The sequence below is a fragment of the Theropithecus gelada genome, chromosome 4, assembly GCF_003255815.1.
Source record: "Theropithecus gelada isolate Dixy chromosome 4, Tgel_1.0, whole genome shotgun sequence".
NCBI lineage: Eukaryota > Metazoa > Chordata > Mammalia > Primates > Cercopithecidae > Theropithecus > Theropithecus gelada.
This window is the reverse complement of record NC_037671.1, coordinates 39,967,188-39,990,168: the sequence shown is the minus strand read 5'-3', so window position 1 is coordinate 39,990,168 and position 22,981 is coordinate 39,967,188. Positions and strand designations below refer to the sequence as shown.

The 22,981-nt window shown below is 48.7% G+C and overlaps 1 protein-coding gene across 2 annotated transcripts in view; it reads left to right on the top strand.

The window, feature by feature from the left end:
* Positions 1–22,981, top strand: part of MDGA1 (MAM domain containing glycosylphosphatidylinositol anchor 1) — a 64,485-nt gene that overhangs the window by 23,682 nt on the left and 17,822 nt on the right. For both annotated transcript variants that reach the window (XM_025384405.1, XM_025384406.1), the window contains exons 2-8: positions 8,686–8,825; positions 14,333–14,507; positions 16,842–17,038; positions 17,802–17,934; positions 18,191–18,460; positions 20,729–21,058; positions 22,633–22,929. In XM_025384405.1, coding sequence (XP_025240190.1) covers positions 8,686–8,825; positions 14,333–14,507; positions 16,842–17,038; positions 17,802–17,934; positions 18,191–18,460; positions 20,729–21,058; positions 22,633–22,929 — 1,542 coding nt within the window. The remainder of the gene's footprint in view (positions 1–8,685; positions 8,826–14,332; positions 14,508–16,841; positions 17,039–17,801; positions 17,935–18,190; positions 18,461–20,728; positions 21,059–22,632; positions 22,930–22,981) is intronic.

Below are 22,981 nucleotides of genomic sequence, written 5' to 3'. Positions count from 1 at the left end.
GTCCTGAGCTGTGAGCCCTGCACTGGGCTAGGCACTTGGGAAGTGGAAACGCATGGGGGTTAGCATGAAAGACGGAGAGTCAGACAGGTTCCAGATCAATGGGGTGTCCTTGGGTAACTTATATAACCTTGCTGAACCTCAGCTTCCTCATCTGAAAAGTCCGAACCATAATAGGCTTGTTAGGAGCAATAAATACGATAAAAGATATAAAGCACTCAATATATTGCTGGCAGAGTAAATGTCAATAAAGGGTAGCTATTGCAGTTAATGTTATATTATGGGGATGGGGGTGGGGTGAGGCCTGAGACAGCACAAGTCTCTAGTTCACTGCAATCCCTCCCTGCTCCCTCTCTGCCTCTCAGTAGGTCTTTATAGGCATCGTTCTTATTCAGCTTTTCTAGCTATTCGCTTTCCTAGTGCAGAGCCCGAGTGCCATAGCTCCCTGTTACCTCAGAATCAAGTTTAGCACCTCATACTGATAATGGCTTGTTGAATGACTATCTGATGGAAGCCAGGACCAGAACACGGATCACAGTTCTGTACCTCTCCATCCAGAACACTCAGTGATGCTTCTGGGAGGTGGCTGAGGTGGTGGCACTTGCTGTGTCATCTGTGGGCAGATAGAACCGACTCTGGGCAGGGAATTTTGCAGCCCCTCCTTCTCCTTTTGTTTCCTTGCCCCTCCCTCACCCTGCTGTTTGGTTGTTTCCCAGCCTGCAGACTCACTTCCCCTGAAGGAGCCAGAAGCAGGAAGAGGGCAACGGTCCTCTTCATTGATTATTGGCTGAGCTTTTGTTTTTTTGAGATAGGGGTCTTGCTCTGTTGCCCAGGCTGGAGTGCGGTGGTGCAATCATGGCTCACCGCGGCCTGGATCTCCTGGGCTCAAGCAATCCTCCCTCTTAGCCAGGATTACAGGCATGTGGCACCACGCCCAGCTCATTTAAAAAAATTTTTTTTGTAGAGACGGAGTCTTGCTATGATGCCCAGGCTGGTCTTGAACCCCTAGCTTCAGGCAATCCTCCTGCCTCAGCTTCCCAAAATGTTGGGATTACAAGCATGAGGCACTGCGCCCGGCCTGAAGGAACTTTTTTTTTCTTTTGTTTAGATGGAGTCTCACTCTTTTCACCCAGGCTGGAGTGCAGTGATATGATCTCAGCTCCCTGCAATCTCCACCACCTGAGCTCAAGCCATTCTTCCACCTCAGCCTCCCGAGTAACTGGGAACACAGATGTGTACCACTATGCTGGCTAAGTTTTTATATTTTTGGTAGTGATGGGGTTTCACCATGTTGCCCAGGCTGGTCTCGAACTCCTGAGCTCAAGCGATCCTCCTACCTTGGCCTCCCAAAGTGCTGAGATTACAGGCCTGAAGGTGCTTTTAATCAAGGTTTTCCATTTGTCTTGCTGTCTATCTTGTTTGGCCCTCACCCTAGTGGTGTATCCATGTGCATTTGGCAGCACCCCTACCTGTGGCTAGCAGCTGGGCATGGATTCTTTTATAGGGGATGGGGATCTTTGATGAAATGCCCCCATTCCAGTGAGAATTCTCTTTGGATCCTTAGTTGGCAGGTTGGAGTTTGTCTTAGTCTGACTCCCTGAGAGTTTGTGGCTCCCTCACTGGGCCTACTGGGTTCTGGAAGCCCCCACCCATACCTGTACACTTTGGGTGTATGCTTTTTGGGGAGGAAAAGAGTAAGCTGATAGGCCAGGAGCATTCCGCCTTGGCTGTGCTCATTAGGATGCTGCCCCAAGGGTGACATGTCTCAGGCCACTTGGCTGTTCTCAACTAAGGGGTTGGGGAGGGGCGTGTTAACTCCTTAGCTGTCAGTTTTGTATTAAGTTTTTCTCCACTAGTTTTACAAAACATTGCTGTCTCTCAGGATGTTGAGGTGCTCTGCAAAGAAGGGGGTTTATGGCCAAATACATTTAGAAAGCACTGAGTGAAACCAAGTTACATGGATGTGTTTACTGCAGGACTTTTCAGAGCCTTTAATACTATACTTTGTGTGCTAAGTCTTTCTCACAGAGAGCGAGAGAAAGAACACGCAGCGTCCTTACTTGACAGTGCAGATCGTCTGTGATGGAGTATCAGTGAACATTCTGTGGCACACACGTTGGGAGAGGCTGTTTTCCTTTTCCATGGGGTTTTGTTGATAGAAATCAGGAGAGTAAAATAGCAAAGTCTCATAGACCAGAGGCAAGGAAACATACTTGGTTCTGAAATCCTGTTCAGTTTTTTATCCACCAATATGGTATCAAGCAAAGATGATCAAATCCAGCCATGCCTCTGAAATTCCTGGGGACAGTGAACAGAGTCCCAAGTTAGCAGGTGGAAGGCCTGGGTTTCAGTCTTGGCTGTGCTGCTGTCTCAGCGAGTGACTTGGACGAGACATTTCCTCTTCCAGGCGTTGGTCTCCTTCTCTGCCAATGGGGCTAAATGCGACTTTCCCTTTCTGCTTCACAGAACTGAGGCAAGGAGCTTGGAAATGTACAGTGGACCCCAGGAAGGTGCCAACCCTCATCATCTGTGACAGAGAAGCAGGGTCCTCTCATGCAAAGGGCTTGAAGACTGCAGGGGATGTGCGTTCTTGAGAGGAGTGCAGGATCATTTATAGAATAATAATGCTGGCTGACATTTTTAGATTGCATACTGTGTACCAGGCACTGTTTTAAACACTTTACATGAGTTTCCTTATTTATTCCTCACAACAACCCCATTTTGCAAATGAGAAAACTAAGGCTTAAGTAACTTGCACAGCCAAGTGCACTAGTACCATGAGAAGGGGGATACCCGGGGAAGGGCTCCAGTCCTTCCCACTTTCCAACCCCTCTGAAGCCCTGCACAGCCCTCAGCATGAATTTTGAACATATTCATGAAACACCCCTACCCGTTTAATGACTGCTTTGAGCATTTCCACCCCTGGGTTGCATGTGTAGGGGTGCACAGCAGCTGGTCCCCTTTCCCTATCTCTTGCTCCTATTTCATCATCTTGGGAGCTGTCATTTATGGAGAGAGCACATACTATTTGACCAGGTGTTTTACATATATTGCATTAACCCCTCATACCAGCCCTGGGAGAAGGCATTATTGTTCTTATTTTATAAATGAAGAGGCCGAGGCTCAGAGAGGTTAAGTAATTTGCCCAGCATCACACAGCATCACCCAGCTAGTGGGTAGCAGAGCCGGGAGAATGGGCCCCAAATCGTGTGACTCCACAGCTGTGTGCTTTCCATCTCTCTAAAGCAGACCTTTTCTCTCCCCACGGTTCCTTATCACATCCCCCTGTTTTCGAGTCATCATAGCATTTAACACACTCTGAAACCACCCTGTCCATTTCTGTTTCCTTTTTTGCTGTCCATCTCCCCAGCAATGCTCTTTGAGAGCCATCCTTTGTTTGCTTTTCATGACAGTATCTCCAGCGCCCAACACAGCGCCTGGCCCAGAAGGACTTATTGTTCGACAGACTGAATGAAAGGATTATGTCATGGTGTATCTGGAAATAGCCATGCCCAGGTTGCCGTCCGAATCAGGAGATGCTGCTGCAGGCAGTGCCTTCCTAGGGTGTGTGGAGCTGGATGGAGGCTGAGGTACAGTGGGGCAGGGACCCTTTGGGGTTTAGGGTCAGAAATATGGTTCTGGCCATTCCAGGGGTGACCTGAGCCAATGGGAGGCTGACTCATGCTAAGGAAACTCAGTGGGGGGTGATGAGCAAATTGAAAGGCCAAGGCCAAGGGGGACTAGGTAATTTACTACTAGTGAGGACTCATTTCAGAAGGAAAACTGTACCTGGAACCAAATCAGCAACGGGAAGTGGCTCATCAAGTAAGAGTGAGAATAAAGGGAGTTGGATAACTGTAATAGTAAATGGATTATCCTGGATAATCTCAATGGTTAATATCATCCCAGGACGGTAGATGCTGTTTTCTAAAAACCGAGGTGTAATTTAGAAGGTATAATATGGTGAAGTCCAAAGCAGATACCTTGATGTGCTTTTACTTGTGTATCCAGACACTGTGCAACCACCACTCAGATCAAAATGTCCGACATTTCCATCTCTCTTCTTCTCCCCATGAAAGTTCTCTTGGACGGGTGCAGTGGCTCATGCCTGTAATCCCAGCACTTTGGGAGACCGAGGAGGGTGGATCGCAACATCAGGAGTTCTAGACCAGCCTGGACAACACAGTGAAAACCCGTCTCTACTAAATATACAAAAATTAGGTGGGCATTGTGGCAGACACCTGTAATCCTAGCTACTTGGGAGGCTGAGGCAGGAGAATTGCTTGAACCCGGGAGGCAGAGGTTGCAGTGAGCTGAGATTGTGCCACTGCACTCCAGCCTGGGTGACAGAGCTAGACTCCATGTCAAAAAAAAAAAAAAAAGTTTTCTTATGCCCTTCTCAGCAAATAATCTCCCACCCCACCCAAGGGCAATCAGTGTTAGGCCTCTGCTACCCTAAGGTAAGTTTTTCCAGTTTTAAGTTTTGAATAAATGAAATCGCACACCATGATTTTTTTTTTTTTCTGTCTTTAGCATTACAATACACTGTATGTTTGTGTCTGGGTTCTTTCACTCAAATTGCGCCTGTGAGATTCAACAGTGTCATGTCTCTACCCTTTTTCACTTATGGTGAATATTCCTTTGTATGAAGATACCAGAACTTATTTGCTTATACAATTCTTGATGGATGACATGTAGGTTGTTCTTGTTTTGAGCTATTGTGAATAAAGCCACTGTGAATATTTTTGTACTTATTGTTTGGTTGCCATAAGTACTCATTTCTACTGGGTACATATTCAGGAATGGAATTGCTACATCATGGGTTATACACCTATTTACCTTTAGGAGGTACTGCCCAAATTTCTTCCAAAATGGTTCTAGCATTTTAGAGTTGGGTGGTCATCAAAGGGAGTTGGATCATCTTTTTTTTTTTTTTTTTTAGACAGAATCTCACTCTCTTGCCCAGGCTGGAATACAGTGGCATGATCATAGCTTATTGCAGACTTGAATTCTTAGGCTCAAATGATCCTCCTGCCTCAGCCTCCTGAGTAACTGGGACTGCAGGCACACACCCCCATGCCTGGCTAATTCTTGCAGTTTTTGTAGAGACAGAGTCTCACTATGTTGCCCAGGCTGGTCTAGAACTCCACGGCTCAAGTGATCCTCCCACCTCAGCCTCCCAAAGTGCTGGGATTGTAATTGAGTCATCACACCTGCCCAGGAGCTGGATAATCTTAACAATGTCATCTCTGATATCCACTCATGGCCCCATCACCAGTGGGGAAATACACCTGTCAGGTGACTAGAGGCCCTGTGTCTGCCGATCAGGCCCCATCTGCCCTGGCCTGTACTAGCTGTGCCCTAAGAAAGTCCAGCTCTCCAGCTCTTTTTCAATATTCCTTATCTGTCACCAAAGCTTCTGTCATTACAACACTGCCTTGCTACAGGCAAGCCACAGCGTCCAAGATTACAGCTTATCTTCCACTGGAGCCTGTTAAATCGATGTCTTCCTTGTTGAGAGGCACCCCAGGCCTCTTGGTCTTATCAGCAACCGGCATGCACATCATCTTTTGGTGGGTTGTTTCTTGATGAGATTTCCTGAGGACTTCAGCCACAGATGGCTATCTCTTTCACGTATGGTAATGTTCATGCATTTTTATTGCATGAGGTGACAGTTTTGGGCCCAGTTCCCAGATTCTGGAGTGCATCTTATATAGGGACGACTATGTGCTGATTACAAAATTCATAGAAAGTGTGAGTTGAAAAAGACCTTAGAAGTCATCTAATCTACCCTTCCTATGGGTAGGGAAACTGAGGCCCAAGATGGTGAAGTGGCTTGCTCAAGGCATACATTGCTTGTCTCCTGACAGCCAGCCAGGTTCATTCCTCTGTGGCAGCCAGGCAGGCAGGATGGTCACCTGGACACTCAGACTCTGGGTTGGTAGCAGCTACCACTGTTTACCAAACCCGCTGCTGTTTGCAGAGACCCTCATCATTAAACATAGCCTGTGTCACTCCCAATTGCTGACCAAGTTTAGTGACCTGCTGCCAGGCTACCTCTGGGGACTCTACCTCTGTGATTAGTTCATGTCTGTCCCATCAGTGTTGGTGGAAGGCCCTGCTTGTAGCATCTGTAAAACACGTTACGACTCTACTAAGCATTTTTCATTTATCCTGTGTTATCATCACATCTACCATTGTGAGTTCTTAGGGTTGGTAGTGTTCTCTTCATTTTAGAGATGAGAAAACTCATGTCCAAAGGTCACTAGAGGTTTACCCTGTGTAATATAATTTGAGACTTTGCCCTGTCAGCTAGCACAGAGCCTCCCTATCCCTGAGGCCTGGTTCAAAAACTACCTCTTCCATGGAACCTTCTGTGGTTCTTCCTCCAGAAGATGGTGATGCCTGTTTTCTGACATCCTAGGGCCTTCTATATCTCTCTTATGTCCCCCAGCAACTTCACCATGGGATATCCTTATAAATCCATTCATTCAGTGTTCACTGAGTACCTGCTGTTTTCAAGGCCTTGTGCTGGAGATCCCAAGATAAAGCTCAAGGTCTGGTAGGCAGAAAGACAAGAATCCTGAATTTAACAGAAACACAGGCCTGATGCTTTGTTGTTGCACTGGGGGAGTGACGCACAGTGTAGACACATAAAGAAGGAAGGTGCCTGTCAGTCATGGGAAATTTCCTGGAGGAAGTTGTACATTTTCTGTATCGGCTTTATCTTCTTATCTTCTTATCTCTGTTAACTGAGGAATCATGAGAATTATAAATTCAGACAAGAGAACTTTATTTCTTATAGAAGGTTGCGTCCTGTGGGGTGGCCATCCTGACAGGCTGGGAAGTGTAGCCTCTGGCGGAGACTGAAAGCAGTCACTTTGAAAGAGGAAAGGTGAGACAGGAATTTCTGCTGAACAGGTGGGCCAGGTATACATTTTCAACAGGTTATGGGAGGAGCTATGAATATTCACAAAGGGGGATGTACACATGCATAGTAAACAAACGTGCATGTTACATACATCTCATGTTCACTCTGGGGTGCAGACAACATTTAAATGCACCATAATCTGGCCTATGTGTCAAAAGGTGACACAGAAGACACAAAGGCACTTAGTGGGCAGCCTCTGTCAACTGGCCAGAACCAGTTCATGGTTGCTGGTCTTTTATCTGGAGAAAGCTACTGAAATCAGTCTCTTGTCTGATCAAAGGTGTAGTTATGGCTGGTGGAACGGGAGGCCAGTTAGTTGGTGTCTGGCAGTAGATGGTCTGCAATTGTTTCAATATTGCTTATCTCCAGGCCAGTGCTTGTTTAGCTGCTAGAGAAAACAGAAAGCCTTGTGGCAACTAGAACATGGCTTATTCTTTAAGTGTAGGGGGTGTGACTTACTCGGGCCTGGCATGACCTTAGGTCCTGTTTGTAATTTGATATCTCTTAGCCACAGAGTCTGTTCTATCACTCTTATGATTTCTATTTTAACACCACCGTGCCCCTCTTTAGAGCAGGGACGTCGTTTGTACCTCCTTGTGTTCCTTATACCCAGTATCAGCTCTTCTACTTCACTCTCTCCCTTCTCAGCTGTGAGCAGAACCTGTGAAGTTGGGGTCTTTTCCTCTTCCTAGAGTTTAAGCATTATGGGGGCTGGGACCTGGTTTGCCTTTAGGACAATGGGGCTAAACAATGGGGCAGGGGCTATGACCTTGGCAAGTTCAGTCATTTCTCACTGGGCCCATCCAGCTACATCCTAGCTTTGGTCCCCTAGCCTGGGTCACAGCCCAGCCCTGGGCACTGTGAGAGAGGTCAGGGAGGAGCCACAGCCTTTTGCCAGCTCCCAGGCCCCAACTTCTGTGAGCACTTCTGTCCCTTGGAGAAGAAGTTGGACACAGCCTCAGAGAGCAATGAAAAAATAATGAAGGCCTTTGGGGAGGGCAATGTGCAGCTGGGTGTGTGTGTGTGTGTGTGTGTGTGCGCCTATGTGTCTTAGGTTAGGCTCTCTAAAAGCAAAGCCTGAGATGGTTGGGGCTGGGGAGTTATGGTTTAGGCAAGCTATTTGCTGGGAAAATGCTCTCAAGAGAAACTGAGGGAATGAGTGAGGCAGCCAAGCAAAGATGAGGCTCAGGAAGCTTAGCCTCAGCCTGTTTCCAGGGGAGCTCTGGAGTATGACAGCACCATAGTCACCCCACCTGTGTGTGTGTGTGTGTGTGTTGCAGGGGAGAGGGGATAATCTCCTAGGCATTTCTGGCCAAAGCAGCTCTCTTGGCTAAAGGCAATTCCCTGAGGAAGGCGAGTACCCTGAGCTGTCAGCAGCTGGGGATGGATGCACCTGTCACCTTGGGGAGCTGGGAGGGGCGCTGACGGCATCCACCGCCAGGACTGCTAAGATGGTGATGCTAACTGAGTGACGACTGGTCTGTACAGATGACAAAGCCCCTTCACACAGTCAGCCCACTGAAAAGCACAGCTCTCTTGCAAGGGGTTGGGGAACTGTCCCTTTTCTGAGTTCCTGGCCCTCCTGGTTCTGGCCTGGGAGTCCTGGGAGGATTCTTTCCTGGGCCCAGCAGGGGCAGGCCTCTGAGGAATGGCCTGGAGAGATCTGGGCTGACCCCTCCCCAACACCCTCAGGAGGGAGCCCCAGACTTCTGGCCTTGGCACCTCTTCTCTAAACCTCCTCCATCCTCTCTTGCCAGCTCCAGCCCAGGCCCAGATTGTGCATGCAGGCCAGGCGTGTGTGGTGAAAGAGGACAATATCAGTGAGCGTGTCTACACCATCCGAGAGGGGGACACCCTCATGCTGCAGTGCCTTGTAACCGGGCACCCACGACCCCAGGTAAGCCCCCAGCCCAGCCTTGCTCAGGCCCCTCCTGCCCTCACCTTGCCTGGGCTCAGCACTTAAGAAGAGACAGCAGGATACGAGGACTCATGATGCACCACAGCATGGAGGCAGAGAACAGGAGATGGGGGCTGGGGAAATAGCTGGAAAATTAACTCTGTGGGGAAGGGCTGGAGGCTATGGGCTCATTCACCTGAAAATATTGACAGCTGAGGGGAAAAATAGAATGCCGGTTGTTCAGTTCCACTCCAGTCCACGGATCTGTTGAGCAGACACATCCTTAGATGCAGCTTCTAATGTGTCTGCAGGCAGACCATGTGCCAGGCACCGTGCCAGGCACTTTCTCCAGTGTTTTCCCTTTGGAGCCTCACAGCTGTGCAGAGAGGAAGGCATTAGTGACCCCCTTTGCAGCTGAGGAATTTGCGACTCAGCGAGGTTGGGTAAACTCCCAAGCGCACGCAGCTCTTATGAGGATGGAAGCAGACATTGAATCCAGAACCAGTGTCCTCTTAGCTTACTCTGCTTCCTCCCAGCATGTCCATCTTTGAGTTGGGGACTCCAGGAGTGGCAAGCAGCATAGAAAATGTGATCTCTATCTACTTCAGGCTTCTGGCAGGCAAGCTTCACACCCTTGAGGCTCACAGAGCCAAAGCAATTAGAAAGAAACAAAATAAGAATCTGGGAATGCCAGATGAATTTTGTCACAGATGAAGTGTATGGCTCAAGCAGGAAGCAGTGGCCCATGATCACTGAGAGCTAAGGGGAGGAGGTGGGCTGAAGGGATGGGAGGAATTTGCTGATGAGCTGCTGTGACCTTTAATAGCAGCAGAAAGGGTGACAACTGGATCCTAGAAAGGACAGTGAAATACAAAATTCTTTTTCCTGGATCATTTTGGGAACATAGATGACTTTAGTAGGTTTGGCCTTGAGACAGGCAGATGGACAAAAAACTATGATCACTGCTGCTGCTTCTCAAAGGCATGTTTTAGAAGGGAAAACAATGCTGCTGGATTTAGGTCGATGTCTGTGTCAGGTGTGACCATTAAAGGATGGATGGTCCTCCCTACAAGCCAGTGAGGCCGCTGGGTCATTTCTCCCTAAGGCTGCACTGGCCATCTGTGTGTGGCTCCTTATGTGTCCCTGTATGGGTCATGTGTGGCTGTGGCTATGTGTATGTGTACCTGGTTTTCTATTTCCATCAGTGGCTTCATTCGTTCTATCACCCAGGCGCAAACCCTTGGGCTCATATTTGACCTTGCATCTTCTCGTTCCTCACATCTAGCCAGACTCTGAGGCCTTGTTTTCTTTTCTTTTTCTTTCTTTCTTTCTTTATTTTTTTTTTTTAAGATGTGGTCTCACTTTGTTGCCCAGGCTGAGTGCAGTGGCGAGATCATAGCTTACTGTAGCCTTGACCTCCTGTGCCCAAGTGATCCTCCCACCTCATCCGACCAAGTAGCCAAGACCACGGGTGTGTGCCACCATGCCTGGATCATTTTTCCTTCTTCTTTTTTTTTTTTTTTTTTTTTTTTTGTAGATATAGAGTGTCCTATGTTACCCAGGCTGGTCTTGAACTCCTGGCTTCAAGCATTTCTCCTGCTTCAGCCTCCCTAAGTGCTGAGATTACAGATGTGAGCCACTGTACCGGCACGCCTTTCTTTTTATGTCTCTTGCGTGGGTCTCCTCCTCTCTTTTCTTCATTAGTCCTCTAGGTCAGCCTATCAGTCCTGTCCCTTGGTCCATTGCAGTACACTCTAAACTGACCTCCCAATCTCTCACCTCACCCCTCCTCCCATCTATTTTTTTTTTTCAAGGCAGGGTCTTGCTGTGTCGCCCAGGCTGGAGTGTAGTTGTGCAATAAGGCTCACTGCAGCCTTGACCTTCTGGGCTCAAGCAATCCTTCCCCCTCAGCCTCCCAAGTACCTGGGACTACAGGCATGTGCCTCCATGCCCAGCTAATTTTTTTTTTTTTTTTTTTTTTCTGCAGAGACAGTGTTTCACCATGTTGCCCATGCTGGTCTTGACCTCCTGGGCTCAAGTGATCCTCCCACCTCACCCTCTCAAAGTGTGGGGATTATGGGCATGAGCCACTACACCCGGCCCCCTTCAATCCGTTCCTGCACTTTGCTACCAGAATGATAACCCCTGTTGTGCTACATCATATCACTCCCCTGCTCAGAGATGTTCAATGGCTCCCCTTCATTTACCAGATTAATTCAAGCTCCTAGGGATGGCATTGAAGACCTTCTACAATCTGGCCTCCACCTGCCTCTCTTGTCTGATCTCCCACTGCCACTTTCCCCACACCCTGTGCTCCAGTCAGACTTGCCTCCCCATCATCCCCAAGTACAACCTTCCTGCTTTAGCTGAAGTTGCTTGCCTCTCCTAAAATGCCTTCTAGCTTTTTTGCTTGTTTCATTATAAGCAGTATTTATTGAGTACCTGCTACATGCAAGCAAAGTGATGGGTCCTAAAGATGCCCCTATAGTTTTTGTTCTCATGGAGCATCCAGACTACTAGAGAAACAAGGGAAATACCATCTCATGACCTACTTAGTGGTCAAGATGGGGGACTGAGGGAACATGGAGTGCCTCACTCCAAACAAGCTGTGAGAAGGAGGGATATCTGGGGGCCAGAAATGCAGGCAAAATCTACAGTGATGGCAGGGAGCAGAAGTTGAGGAACCTAGCCCGTGAAGAGACTGGCACTGCATACACACTGTACTGATAGTTGTATTAACACACACATAAGGGGTATGCATTGAGGCTGCAGGTCCATCCACGGCTGGGAGCTGGAATTGAACTCTACCTAAAGCTGGAAGCTCAACAAGAGTGGCGTCATCTATGAATGAGGACCAGAAGATCTCTGTCCCACAGCCCAGAGTCACTGCAGGGAACAGACTGTCCTTCAGGGTGTGGATATAAATGCAGCCACCTATGATATAGTATAACCCAAAACCTGTCTGTATTTTGCAATATCCAAATAGTGAGGAAACCCTAACCTGAGAAATCAACAAAAAAATGTTTTGGAATCTATGAACCCATGATCTTGGGTATAGGCAACCACCTATACCCAAGTAGTGAATGAGATCTGCACCACAAACAGGACCATAAAGGTCCAAATAGGACTTCTATGGAAGATGATCCCACTGAGTACAAACCTGTGGAGTAAAATTTTAAAATATTAAAAAATACAGTGCCAGAAGAGTTAGTCCATAGACTCAACAAGGTGAATCATTCACAACTGAGGAACTAGAGAAAATAGAGCAATTTGAAAGGATCTTAAAAATTAAAAAAAAAATTTAAATATTGGAAGAGATTATGGAAGGAATAGAATCCATAAGACAGGAGATTATAAACCCTGATCAGTTAGGTACAGAAAGAAGCAAACAGAAATCCTAGAAATAAAAATAATATAGTCTTTAAAAAATTTGGCCTCAGTACTCTAGAGATAGCTAAAGAAAAAATTAGTGAATTGGATAATAGATCTGAGGAAATCAGCCATGCATTTCCAATGGAGTCCAGGGAAGACAAAGAGACAGGAGGTGTGAAAAATAAGTTGAGACATGGAGGATACAATAAGAAGCTACAACATAAATTTAGGCATTCAAGAAGGAATGAATAGAAAAAGAGAGGAGGCAATGTTTAAAGAGATGAAGGGCCAGGCTCAGTGGCTCACATCTGTAATCCTAGCACTTTGGGAGACCAAAGTGGGAGGACTGCTTCAGACCAGGAGTTCAAGACCAGCCTGGGCAACATAGTGAAACCCTAGCTCTAAAAAAAAAAATAATAATTAGCCAGGTGTGGTGGCACACACCTGTAGTCCTAGCTACTTGGGAGGCTGTGACAGGAGGATCCTTGAGCCCAAGAGTACCACTGCACTTCAGCCTGGGTGATAGAGCAAGACCTCATCTCTAGTGATTAAAAAAAAAAAAAAAGATAAAGACTGAGAATTTTGTAGAATTGAAAAAAGGTAGGAACTCTCATATGCATAAAGCATACCAAGGCTTGAGCAGTATGTAAACAAACTCCATCCAGATAATGTACAAAAGGATCAAATGTTTTCATGTCCCTATTATCTCTCCAAAGCACTCTCTAATCTGGTATGTCTTGCCTGAAACTGCCTCTAACTTTTCCCAGGTTTTGTAACGTCTAGGTCCATGTGGGTAGAGTCAAATATGGGCAGGGGACGAGAGCACCAACACTGTGGTCCTGGGTGGTCCTCCCTGCATAAGAAAGGTTGCCCTTTCACTTCTTCTCCCCAGCCTTACTTTTCTGGCCTCTGGCCTAACCTGTTCACCAGGATTGGGCTCCCTGCCCTGTCTCTGTAATAAGCAAGCCTCCCTACTTAAAGACTGAAATCTGTACCCACTGCCCCTGCCTCTGCCCCACTCCTTAGACTTAGTTATCTAAAACTGGTCTGTTTTACTTAAAACTCAGGCACCTTGAGTAATAGGCTCAGGTTTCTCATGCAATCCTTGATATTTCTCTATAATCTAAGACAATATTAATAATCATAGAAATTTGTTGAATGACTAATGTATACCAGACACCACACATAGGTGATTTATACACTTCCTTTGTAAACCTCATAATAAAACCTTGCAGAGTGGGTATCATGGTGTATTAGTCATGTATCGCTGCATAACAAATACTCCATAACTTAGGGGCTTCAAACAATACGTACTGTCTCACAGTTCCTGTGGCACAGGAACCTGAGAGCAGCTTAGCTGGCTGGCTGTGGCTCAGGGTTTCTCACAAGGCTGCAATCCAGGTGTCAGCCAGGGGTGCAGTCATTGAAGGATGACTGAGACTGGAGGATCTTCTTCGAGGCTAACTCACGTGGCTGTTGGTCTGAGGCTTCAGTTCCTCCCCAAGTGAGCCCCTCCACTGGGCTGCTCAGGACCTGATAGCTGGCTTTCCCTGGAGTGACTGACCAAGATGGAAATCAGTCTTTTTTTGTTTTTTGAAATGGTCTCGCTCTGTTGCCCAGGCTGGAGTGCAGTGACCTGATCTGGGCTCACTGCAACCCCCGCCTCTGGGTTCAAGTGATTCTCCTGCCCCAGCCTCCTGAGTAGCTGGGACTACAGGCGCGCACCATCACGCCTGGCTAATTTTGTATTTTTAGTAGAGACGTGGTTTCGCCATGTTGGCCAGGCTGGTCTCGAACTCCTGAGCTCAGGTGATCCGCCCGCTTGGCCTCCCGAAGTGCTGGGATTAGTGGCTCACCGCGCCTGACCGAATCCATTCTCTTAACCACAGCGCTGCACGCCCCATTTAAAGCCTCTTCCCTCTGATCCCGGATTCCCCAGCTCTTGACCCCGTGGCATCCTACCCCATCTGTGCATTGCCACGTCTGTCTGGGTTCGTTTCCTAGGCCTGCGTGTGCCCCATGTGCGCGTGTGAAAAAGTATGGGAAAAAGGGGGTGCCGTTGCAGGGCACTCAGCGCTGAGGCCTCCACCCCGTGCGAGTCTGACAGCCTGACTCTGCCCCGCCCGGTGGCCCAGGTACGGTGGACCAAGACGGCAGGTAGTGCCTCGGATAAGTTCCAGGAGACATCAGTATTCAACGAGACACTGCGCATCGAGCGTATTGCGCGCACGCAGGGCGGCCGCTACTACTGCAAGGCTGAGAACGGCGTCGGGGTGCCGGCCATCAAGTCCATCCGCGTGGACGTGCAGTGTGAGTTGAGGCCTTCCTCTCCCCGGGCCCTGACAGCCCAACCTGGGCCAGAGGGCACCCCGGGGCTGAGGTGAGGTGGGGAAGTGGGGACGGGATGGGATGGAGAAGCTGACTTCGGTGGAGGAGCCTGAGAGGTACCGGGCGGTGTGTACCACCCTCTACCATCTACACCTTTGCGCCTGGAATCCCATGTGAACCTTGCAACATCCCTGTGAGGTGAGCAGGGAGGGCAGGATGGGTTGATTTACACCCCTTCCACAGATGAGAAAACTGAGGTCCCATGTGATTTGCCCACAGACATGGTGTGGGGTAGCCTCAGATCTGAGATGAGGACACGGATCTCTTCCCCACTGTCCACTGCCCTTCCCACAGTACCTCATGTCTCTGCTTTTGTCCTGTGGCAGCTCTGAGATTTCCCTCCTTACTACTTTACACACAGAACCAAGCCCCATTCCCTGAGTCCTTGCTGCTAGCTGCATGAGAAGCCCCCAGTCCCTACCTGTTCTCCATGGGTATGCCCCAGGAGCCTCTTTTCCTGAGTCATTCATCAGGCTGAGTCAGGTACCCAGAAACTGTTGGCCCAGCCCCAGGAGCCTGTGTGGCACCATTTTAAGGCTTAGAATGAACCTACCTATTAGCTATACATCCTCCCACTCCCTAAGTGGGACTCAGTAGAGTGGTGAACAGTGGCGTCCCAGACCTCTCTTCTGTCCCTCATCAGCCAGCCAGGGTCCTGCCGACCCCTGGAGCTGAGGGCTATTTCTCAGGTTATTGGCCCTGGAACAGGCTGGCAAGCATAGCCTGGGCCCCACCAATGCCTACCTCCTCTCATGACCATGGTGGTGACTTCTATCCCAGTGGGCTGTGGAAGGGGTAGAATGATGGGCTGCTGGGACATTCGTTGGAGGATGTTGGAATGTGTACTGTCAGTGCCTGTGACTCACAGACACACATTAAGATCTCTAGGTCTTATGACCTATGGATGCCTGGGCCCTACTTCCAGAGATTCTGATGTAATTGATCAGGGGTGGGGCCAAATATCGATTCTTTCTTAAGCTTTTTAATTATTTTTTTAATTGAGGATTAATCGATAGAGTGTACTAATCTTAAGTGCAAAGGTTAATGATTTTTTACATATGTGGGTAAACAGCTTCCAGTTCAAGAGATAGAACATTTCCAGGACTCCAGAAAGTTCCTTCATGCCCCCTCCCAGTCAGTAATTCCCCCCGGAGACAATCATTGTTCTGACTTTTGACACTACCCATGAACTCTGCCAGGCATCAGTACTGAAAAGAAAATCTCCATGTAATTCTCTTGTGCAAACAAGGCCAAGAACTACTAAACTACCTTAGTTTGCCAATGAGGAAACAGGCCCAGAGAGAGAAGGGACTTAGGTGGGTCATACTACAAATTAACAGCTAAACTAGGATTTGAAGAAGCAGCTGCTTCCTCCATTCTGTGATGGGAGATTGCAAAGCTAGACACCCTCATGCAGGTCCCTGGGAGGCACAGCTCAGAGGAAGTCTGGGAAGGCATCAAGTCCTGTCGTCTTGGCCAGGTGCGGCGGCTCACACCTGTCATCCCAGCATTTCGGGAGGCTGAGGTGGGAGGACCGCTTGAGCCCAGGAGTTCAAAATCAATCTGGGCAATATGGTGAAACCCCGTCTGTACAAAAAATTCAAAAAATTAGCCAGGTGTGGTGGTGCATGCCTGTAGTCCCAGTTATTCAGGAGACTGAGGTGGGAGGATTGATTGAGCCCAGGAGGGGATGATTGCACCACTGCCCTTCAGCCTGGGTGACAGAGTGAGACTCTGTCTCAAAAAAAAAGAAAGAGGCCAGGCTCGGTGGCTGACGCCTGTAATCCCAGCACTTTGGGAGGCCGAGGTGGCCAGATCAAGGTCAGGAGATCGAGACCATCCTGGCCAACATGGTGAAACCCCCTCTCTACTAAAAATGCAAAAATTAGCTGGGCATGGTGGCGTATGTCTGTAATCTCAGCTACTTGGGAGGCTGAGGCAGAAGAATCGCTTGAGCCAGGGAATCGGAGGTTGCAGTGAGCCAAGATTGTGCCACTGCACTCCAGCCTGGCAGCAGAGCAAGACTCTGTCTCAAAAAAAAAAAAAAAAAAGAAAGAAAGAAAGAAAAAGTAAAAGGAAAAAGTCCTGTCCCCTGCCTCTAATAGGTTGGTTAAGCTTGCAGGGCTGGGAGGGCATCTGGCAATCTGGAAATGTCTGTTGAGGATGGCTCAGCTCTTCCTAAGGGCTGCCAGGAGCCTGAGCCCCCTAACCTTGGGGTGACCCAGTCCTGACTTCATGGGGGCTGTGCCCTTGCAGACCTGGATGAGCCAATGCTGACGGTGCACCAGACAGTGAGCGATGTGCGAGGCAACTTCTACCAGGAGAAGACGGTGTTCCTGCGCTGTACTGTCAACTCCAACCCGCCTGCCCGCTTCATCTGGAAGCGGGGCTCTGATACCCTGTCCCATAGCCAGGACAACGGGGTCGACATCTATGAGCCCCTCTACACTCAGGTCAGGATGGGTAGCTGGCTCACCCCACACTTTTTCTCCTGCACCCAACAGGGGAGGGGGGCACGGGGCTGAGTTTTTCGGACTGCCCTGATTTCAACAATTCTATTCTCACTTTGGAAACACACATTCTGATTGGAGTTCAGACAGCCTGGGGCAGAAAAATCGGATGGAAAGTCCAGGGAGCAGCAGTGAGGACAGGAGTGTCCCTGAGGCAACATGTCCTCCAGGAACATTGCTAGTTAGAAAAGACACCCTCTAGGGGCAGACAGGTCATCCCAGTCTGCTGCTGGGTGGGAGAGTATTGGGAACCTATGGCCAGGCACAGCAGGACCTGGGGGCGGGGAGATGATTCCTCTTCCCATGGGCCCTGATAGTCCCAGGAGATGGTGGTGATGCCATTCTGCCAAGGAGGGCTTTCAGCGGTGCCTGTGGGCCAGCCCCGTGTCTGTGTGGGTTGTAAGAGCAAGTTCTCTTCTCACCCCTCCATTTCCCAGATTGGAGAAACCAAGGCCTGGTCCTTGCCAGTGTACACCAGGGCAACCTCAGACCCAGAGAAGCCCATGATGAGGCACTGCCAAGGCTGTGGAGAGTGTAGCATCCACCCCAGGCTCAGGACCCCTGGGGCTAAATGGTGAGGGTGGGGGTGGGGGTGGGAAGAGACGAATTAGGTATTTGCGGTAGGCTCTGGTGCTGGGTGAATGAGTATGTGGGACCCCTGGAGACTCAAGCAGGCACCTCACCCCAGTGGTCCACTGCTACCCAGGGGGAGACCAAGGTCCTGAAGCTGAAGAACCTGCGGCCCCAGGACTATGCCAGCTACACCTGCCAGGTGTCTGTGCGTAACGTGTGCGGCATCCCAGACAAGGCCATCACCTTCCGGCTCACCAACACCACGGGTACAGGCGTTTTCCTCCCCATAATCCTTCCCTACCTGAGCTAACTCCCAACCGGGAGATAGTGCCCCACCCCACAGGGACTCCAGGCACGGTACCACTAATGTCTGGCCCCTCCCCTCCTCTTCCTGCTCTGTCTTCTCCCCTCTCATCTCCCCCGAGGGCTTCTCCAGCCTCTATGGTTTTTCTAGCCCCTTACTCTCCCCAACATCCAGCCCTGCCTCACAGTCCCCTAAGATCCCACTCCTTGTCCTCTTAGCACCACCAGCCCTGAAGCTGTCTGTGAACGAAACTCTGGTGGTGAACCCTGGGGAGAATGTGACGGTGCAGTGTCTGCTGACAGGCGGTGATCCCCTCCCCCAGCTGCAGTGGTCCCATGGGCCTGGCCCACTGCCCCTGGGTGCTCTGGCCCAGGGTGGCACCCTCAGCATCCCTTCAGTGCAGGCCCGGGACTCTGGCTACTACAACTGCACAGCCACCAACAATGTGGGCAACCCTGCCAAGAAGACTGTCAACCTGCTGGTGCGATGTACGTGGCCTCAGAAGGGGTGGGAGGGAAGCTGTGAGGCAGACAGGGTCCCTGGTCTTTGGGAGCTACCAATGAACTAGGAAAGGGGCCTGTCTGCTTCACTTTGGTAGGTGCAGAATGCAGAGGATGTTCCATGCCCTTCGATTTGCCTGCAATTCAGCTAACTGCCAGCAGATGGCAGAATGAATAAAATTTGCATAAAGCTTTATTGAAAGTTGACAATCTACATTTCCAAATGTAACCTCAACAATCCAAGAAGTAGGAAGGGCTAGGATTGATTACCTACTTTTTTTTTTTTTTTTTTTTAAGATTGGGAAACAGGCTGAAAAAGCTAAATGGGGACATTCTAGGCTTCAAGAGTAATTTCCTGGCTTTCTCCCTGTAGAGTAGTTTCTATGTGATTAACTGAATTTAAGTGAAAATAATACACATTTCCATATGCCCTATATGGAAATCTTTATTAGGGAAGTATTTAAGTGAATCTGAAGATAATTACTAAATGTAAAAAATGATACAAAACTTGGAGCACAGTCTAAAGAAGTATAAACATTTTTCTTGTTAAACCTCAGCCTCAGTAATTAACTGCTCACTATGATCTTGATTTTGACACTCTGAATTAAGGAGAAAACTTTAAATTTTTCTGCTTGTGCGGCTTTAGGAATTTTTGTTTGTTGCTTTTCTTTCTTTCTTTCTTTCTTTTTTAATGTATTTGGCTACCTGAGGGCATCGATTCAAGTTGCCCTGAATATACACTCCCTATTTGGTTTTGGTTGTTGTTTTTAAAGATCCAGGCTTGTTTCCAGCTCTTTAGCACTTGAACGTAAAGTACAGCTTCTGCCAAACTCCACTGAGAGTCACTGATTACATGGACTGTCTTCATCTCTCACTGAGCAGTCAGTCTCTTTCTGACTCTCCTCACAGAAAGAAACTAGCTCTCTGTGACTTTTTACTTAATCAGAGCAAGAAAGAAGGTTAAAAATTGTGGCTAATGACTACTTTTTCCTTCGATGGTACTTTTCCCATCAGAAGATTATTTTTCTCCAGCTGATTCCATTTGGCCTTTTAAGCCTGGGTTGGTAAGATCTCAATTTACATCAAATACTTACGGTCACCTCTTAGGGTGGCTGTAGAGCTCGCCTTTCCCAGCGCAGACCTGACTCGTGCCTGTTGTGCCAGTGTCCTGTCCAGAAGGTTGGGTACCTGATTAAAAACTCAGTTTAACTCTTGGTTTATTTCAAACACGATCCATTTTTTTTTTTTTTTTTTTTTTTTTTTGGGACGGAGTCTCGCTTTGTCGCCCATTCTGGAGTGCAGTAGCGCGATCTCGGCTCACTGCAAGCTCCACCTCCTGGGTTTATGCCATTCTCCTGCCTCAGCCTCCAGGTAGCTGGGACTACAGGCGCACACCACCACGCCCGGCTAATTTTTTGTATTTTTTGTAGAGACGGGGTTTCACCGTGTTAGCCAGGAGGATGGTCTCGATCTCCTGACCTCGTGATCTGCCCGCCTCGGCCTCCCAAAGTGCTGGGATTACAGGCGTGAGCCACCGCGCCCGGCCATGATCCACATTTTTTAAAGAGGCCAGACTTTTTTCTTTCTAAAAGCTGTGTTATGTAATTGCATGTAAAGTGATTGTATTGGTCTCTTATTAAAAAAATTACACACGCTTATTACGAAGAGTCAAACAGCACAAAAGGGTGAAATGTAAGAATTAAATTGTTAATTCTCCTCAGTTCCACTCTCTAGATAGAACCACTGTTAGATTCTAGTGCATGCTTCCAAATGTGTATTTTGCATATTTAAGGTTTAAAACAATGATAAAAAACAAAGCATTGTAGTGGTCAAAAGCTCAGACTCTGAGTTTGAATTCAAGATTGGTTACTTTTTTGGGCAAGTTACTTAAACTGTCTGAGCCTCAGTTCCCTCCTTTGTAAAATGGGGGTAATAATGCATCTCCTTCAGAGATTCTGGGATGGGTTAAACTAATAAATCCATGTTGAGTGCCTAGAGCAGTGCCTCTCACATAGTGTAAGTTCTGTTTGGTAAAACCTGCTTTTCTGAGTGACCTCTTTGAACTTTTAAAGCACATCTGAACAAACGAAACAATTTCCAAGCAGAGAAAAGTGATAGTTTCACCTGGGAGAGTTGTAGCCCCTTATCCCCAGAAGGGCCAGTTAGAGGGGAGAAGCTGGGTCTGGGTTGGGGTGGGACATGGACCCCTGGAGTCAGGCCAACCCCAGCTACCCTTCCCTCCCCATCCACTCACAGCCATGAAGAACGCTACATTCCAGATCACTCCTGACGTGATCAAAGAGAGTGAGAACATCCAGCTGGGCCAGGACCTGAAGCTATCGTGCCACGTGGATGCAGTGCCCCAGGAGAAGGTGACCTACCAGTGGTTCAAGAATGGCAAGCCAGCACGCATGTCCAAGCGGCTGCTGGTGACCCGCAATGATCCTGAGCTGCCTGCGGTCACCAGCAGCCTAGAGCTCATTGACCTGCACTTCAGTGACTACGGCACCTACCTGTGCATGGCTTCTTTCCCAGGGGCACCCGTGCCCGACCTCAGCGTCGAGGTCAACATCTCCTCTGAGACAGGTGGGCAGCCGGAGGGGCCCTAGGGAAATGTGAGGGGGTGGAGAGGAAGCGGCATGGGGAAGGGAAGCCAGAGTGAGGAGGCCACCATTTGTTCATGCCACATGCTTTTACTGAGTCCCTGTTAATATGCCAGGCACTGTGCTAGGCCCTGGGGTAGAGTGGTGGGCAAAACAGGCTCTGCCCTCATAGAGCTTAGGAGAAAAGGCAAACACGTTTCAGATAGTCTCACAAATAAATACATCATTGCAAACTGCATACATGAGAGTCTGGAAAGAGTTCCCTGAGCGCAGTGCAGCCTCAAAGGGAGAGACCACACACCCTACAACCGTAGGGTGTGTAGAGGACTTGGGAGTTGGAATGTCTTAGAGCCAGGGCAGGGGCCCAGAGGTGTTTCCTCCATTTGGCTCATAGGCCTGATGCCTAGGGCATGGAAGTGTCTTAAGGGCCTGGACAAATAAAATAATTGGCTCCAAAATACAAAGAAACAACTGCACAATTAAAGCCAATAAATGCATAAATGTTTATAGAGTATATATTATACTAACTAGATCACTGGACCTCAGCTGGCCTTATAGAGCTATTTAAAAATAAGAACTTTATATTTATATTTAATGTAGAACATGGGCACATTTTAATTTGTTTGATGTGATGTGCAATGGGACTCATGGAAGTCTTCAAAAGACCCTCTGATTGAGCAATGTGTTGGGTTGCATTAAGTTCTGCCATGAATAAAAGAAATTAGCAGTGTTATTAACAGAAATAACCCTAATTAACAGTGGCTTAAACTAGCTAGATGTGTATTTCTTCCTCATGTAAAACTTTGCTGGTAAGCAGTCAGGGCTAGTATAGGGTCTCTGCTCCACCAAGTCCTCAGGGCCCCAGGCTCCACCTGGCTTGCTCTTCCATCATCCTTAGCATGTGCCACGTTGCCCATGATGGCAGTTCCAGCTGCAGCCATGATTCTGCATTATTTTCTGCAGGAAGGAGAAGAGGGGTACAGCTTCTTTTAAACACCCTCATTTTCCTTGGTATTCCATTAGCGAGAATTTAGTCACTCGGCTGTAGCTAACAATAATGCAGGCTGGGAGATGTAGTCTTTATTCTGGGTGGCTGTGAGCCTTGCTGAAAACCAGGTATCCTATTACTTAAGAAGAAAGGGCAAGGATGTTGTAGGACAGACTAGAAGCCTGTGATAACACACTAACGCAAGAGAAGATGAAGTCTTTAAATAGGCGAGGGCCTGGAGTAGGACAGAAGGACCAAGAATGGATATATTTAGAAATGTTTAAGAGGTGGAATCCCTAGTACTTACTAGTTCTGGGGAAGAAGGAATATAGGCCAGGCTGACGTCAAGTCTCTCTTTGAGTTGGGAGACCCTGAGGTGGAGACCCAGGAGATGGAGAGGATTTGGGAAAGTGAATTCTGCTTTGGAAATACTGCGGACCAGTGGGAAGTCTGGGATGGGAGAGAGAGGCTTGCACCTAGAGGGGGGTAAGCAGGAGCCGGAAGGCAGAGCCCAGAGGGGAGTTCTAACTCCACTCCTACCTCTCTACCGACCACCATCACCCCCGCAGTTCCGCCCACCATCAGTGTGCCCAAGGGTAGGGCCGTGGTGACTGTGCGCGAGGGATCTCCTGCCGAGTTGCAATGCGAGGTGCGGGGCAAGCCGAGGCCGCCTGTGCTCTGGTCCCGTGTGGACAAGGAGGCTGCACTGCTGCCCTCGGGGCTGCCCCTGGAGGAGACTCCGGACGGGAAGCTGCGGCTGGAGCGAGTGAGCCGAGACATGAGTGGGACCTACCGCTGCCAGACGGCCCGCTATAATGGCTTCAACGTGCGCCCCCGTGAGGCCCAGGTGCAGCTGAACGTGCAGTGTGAGTCCACCAAGCCACTCGGACTACCTTCCCAGCTTTCCTTCCGGCTCGC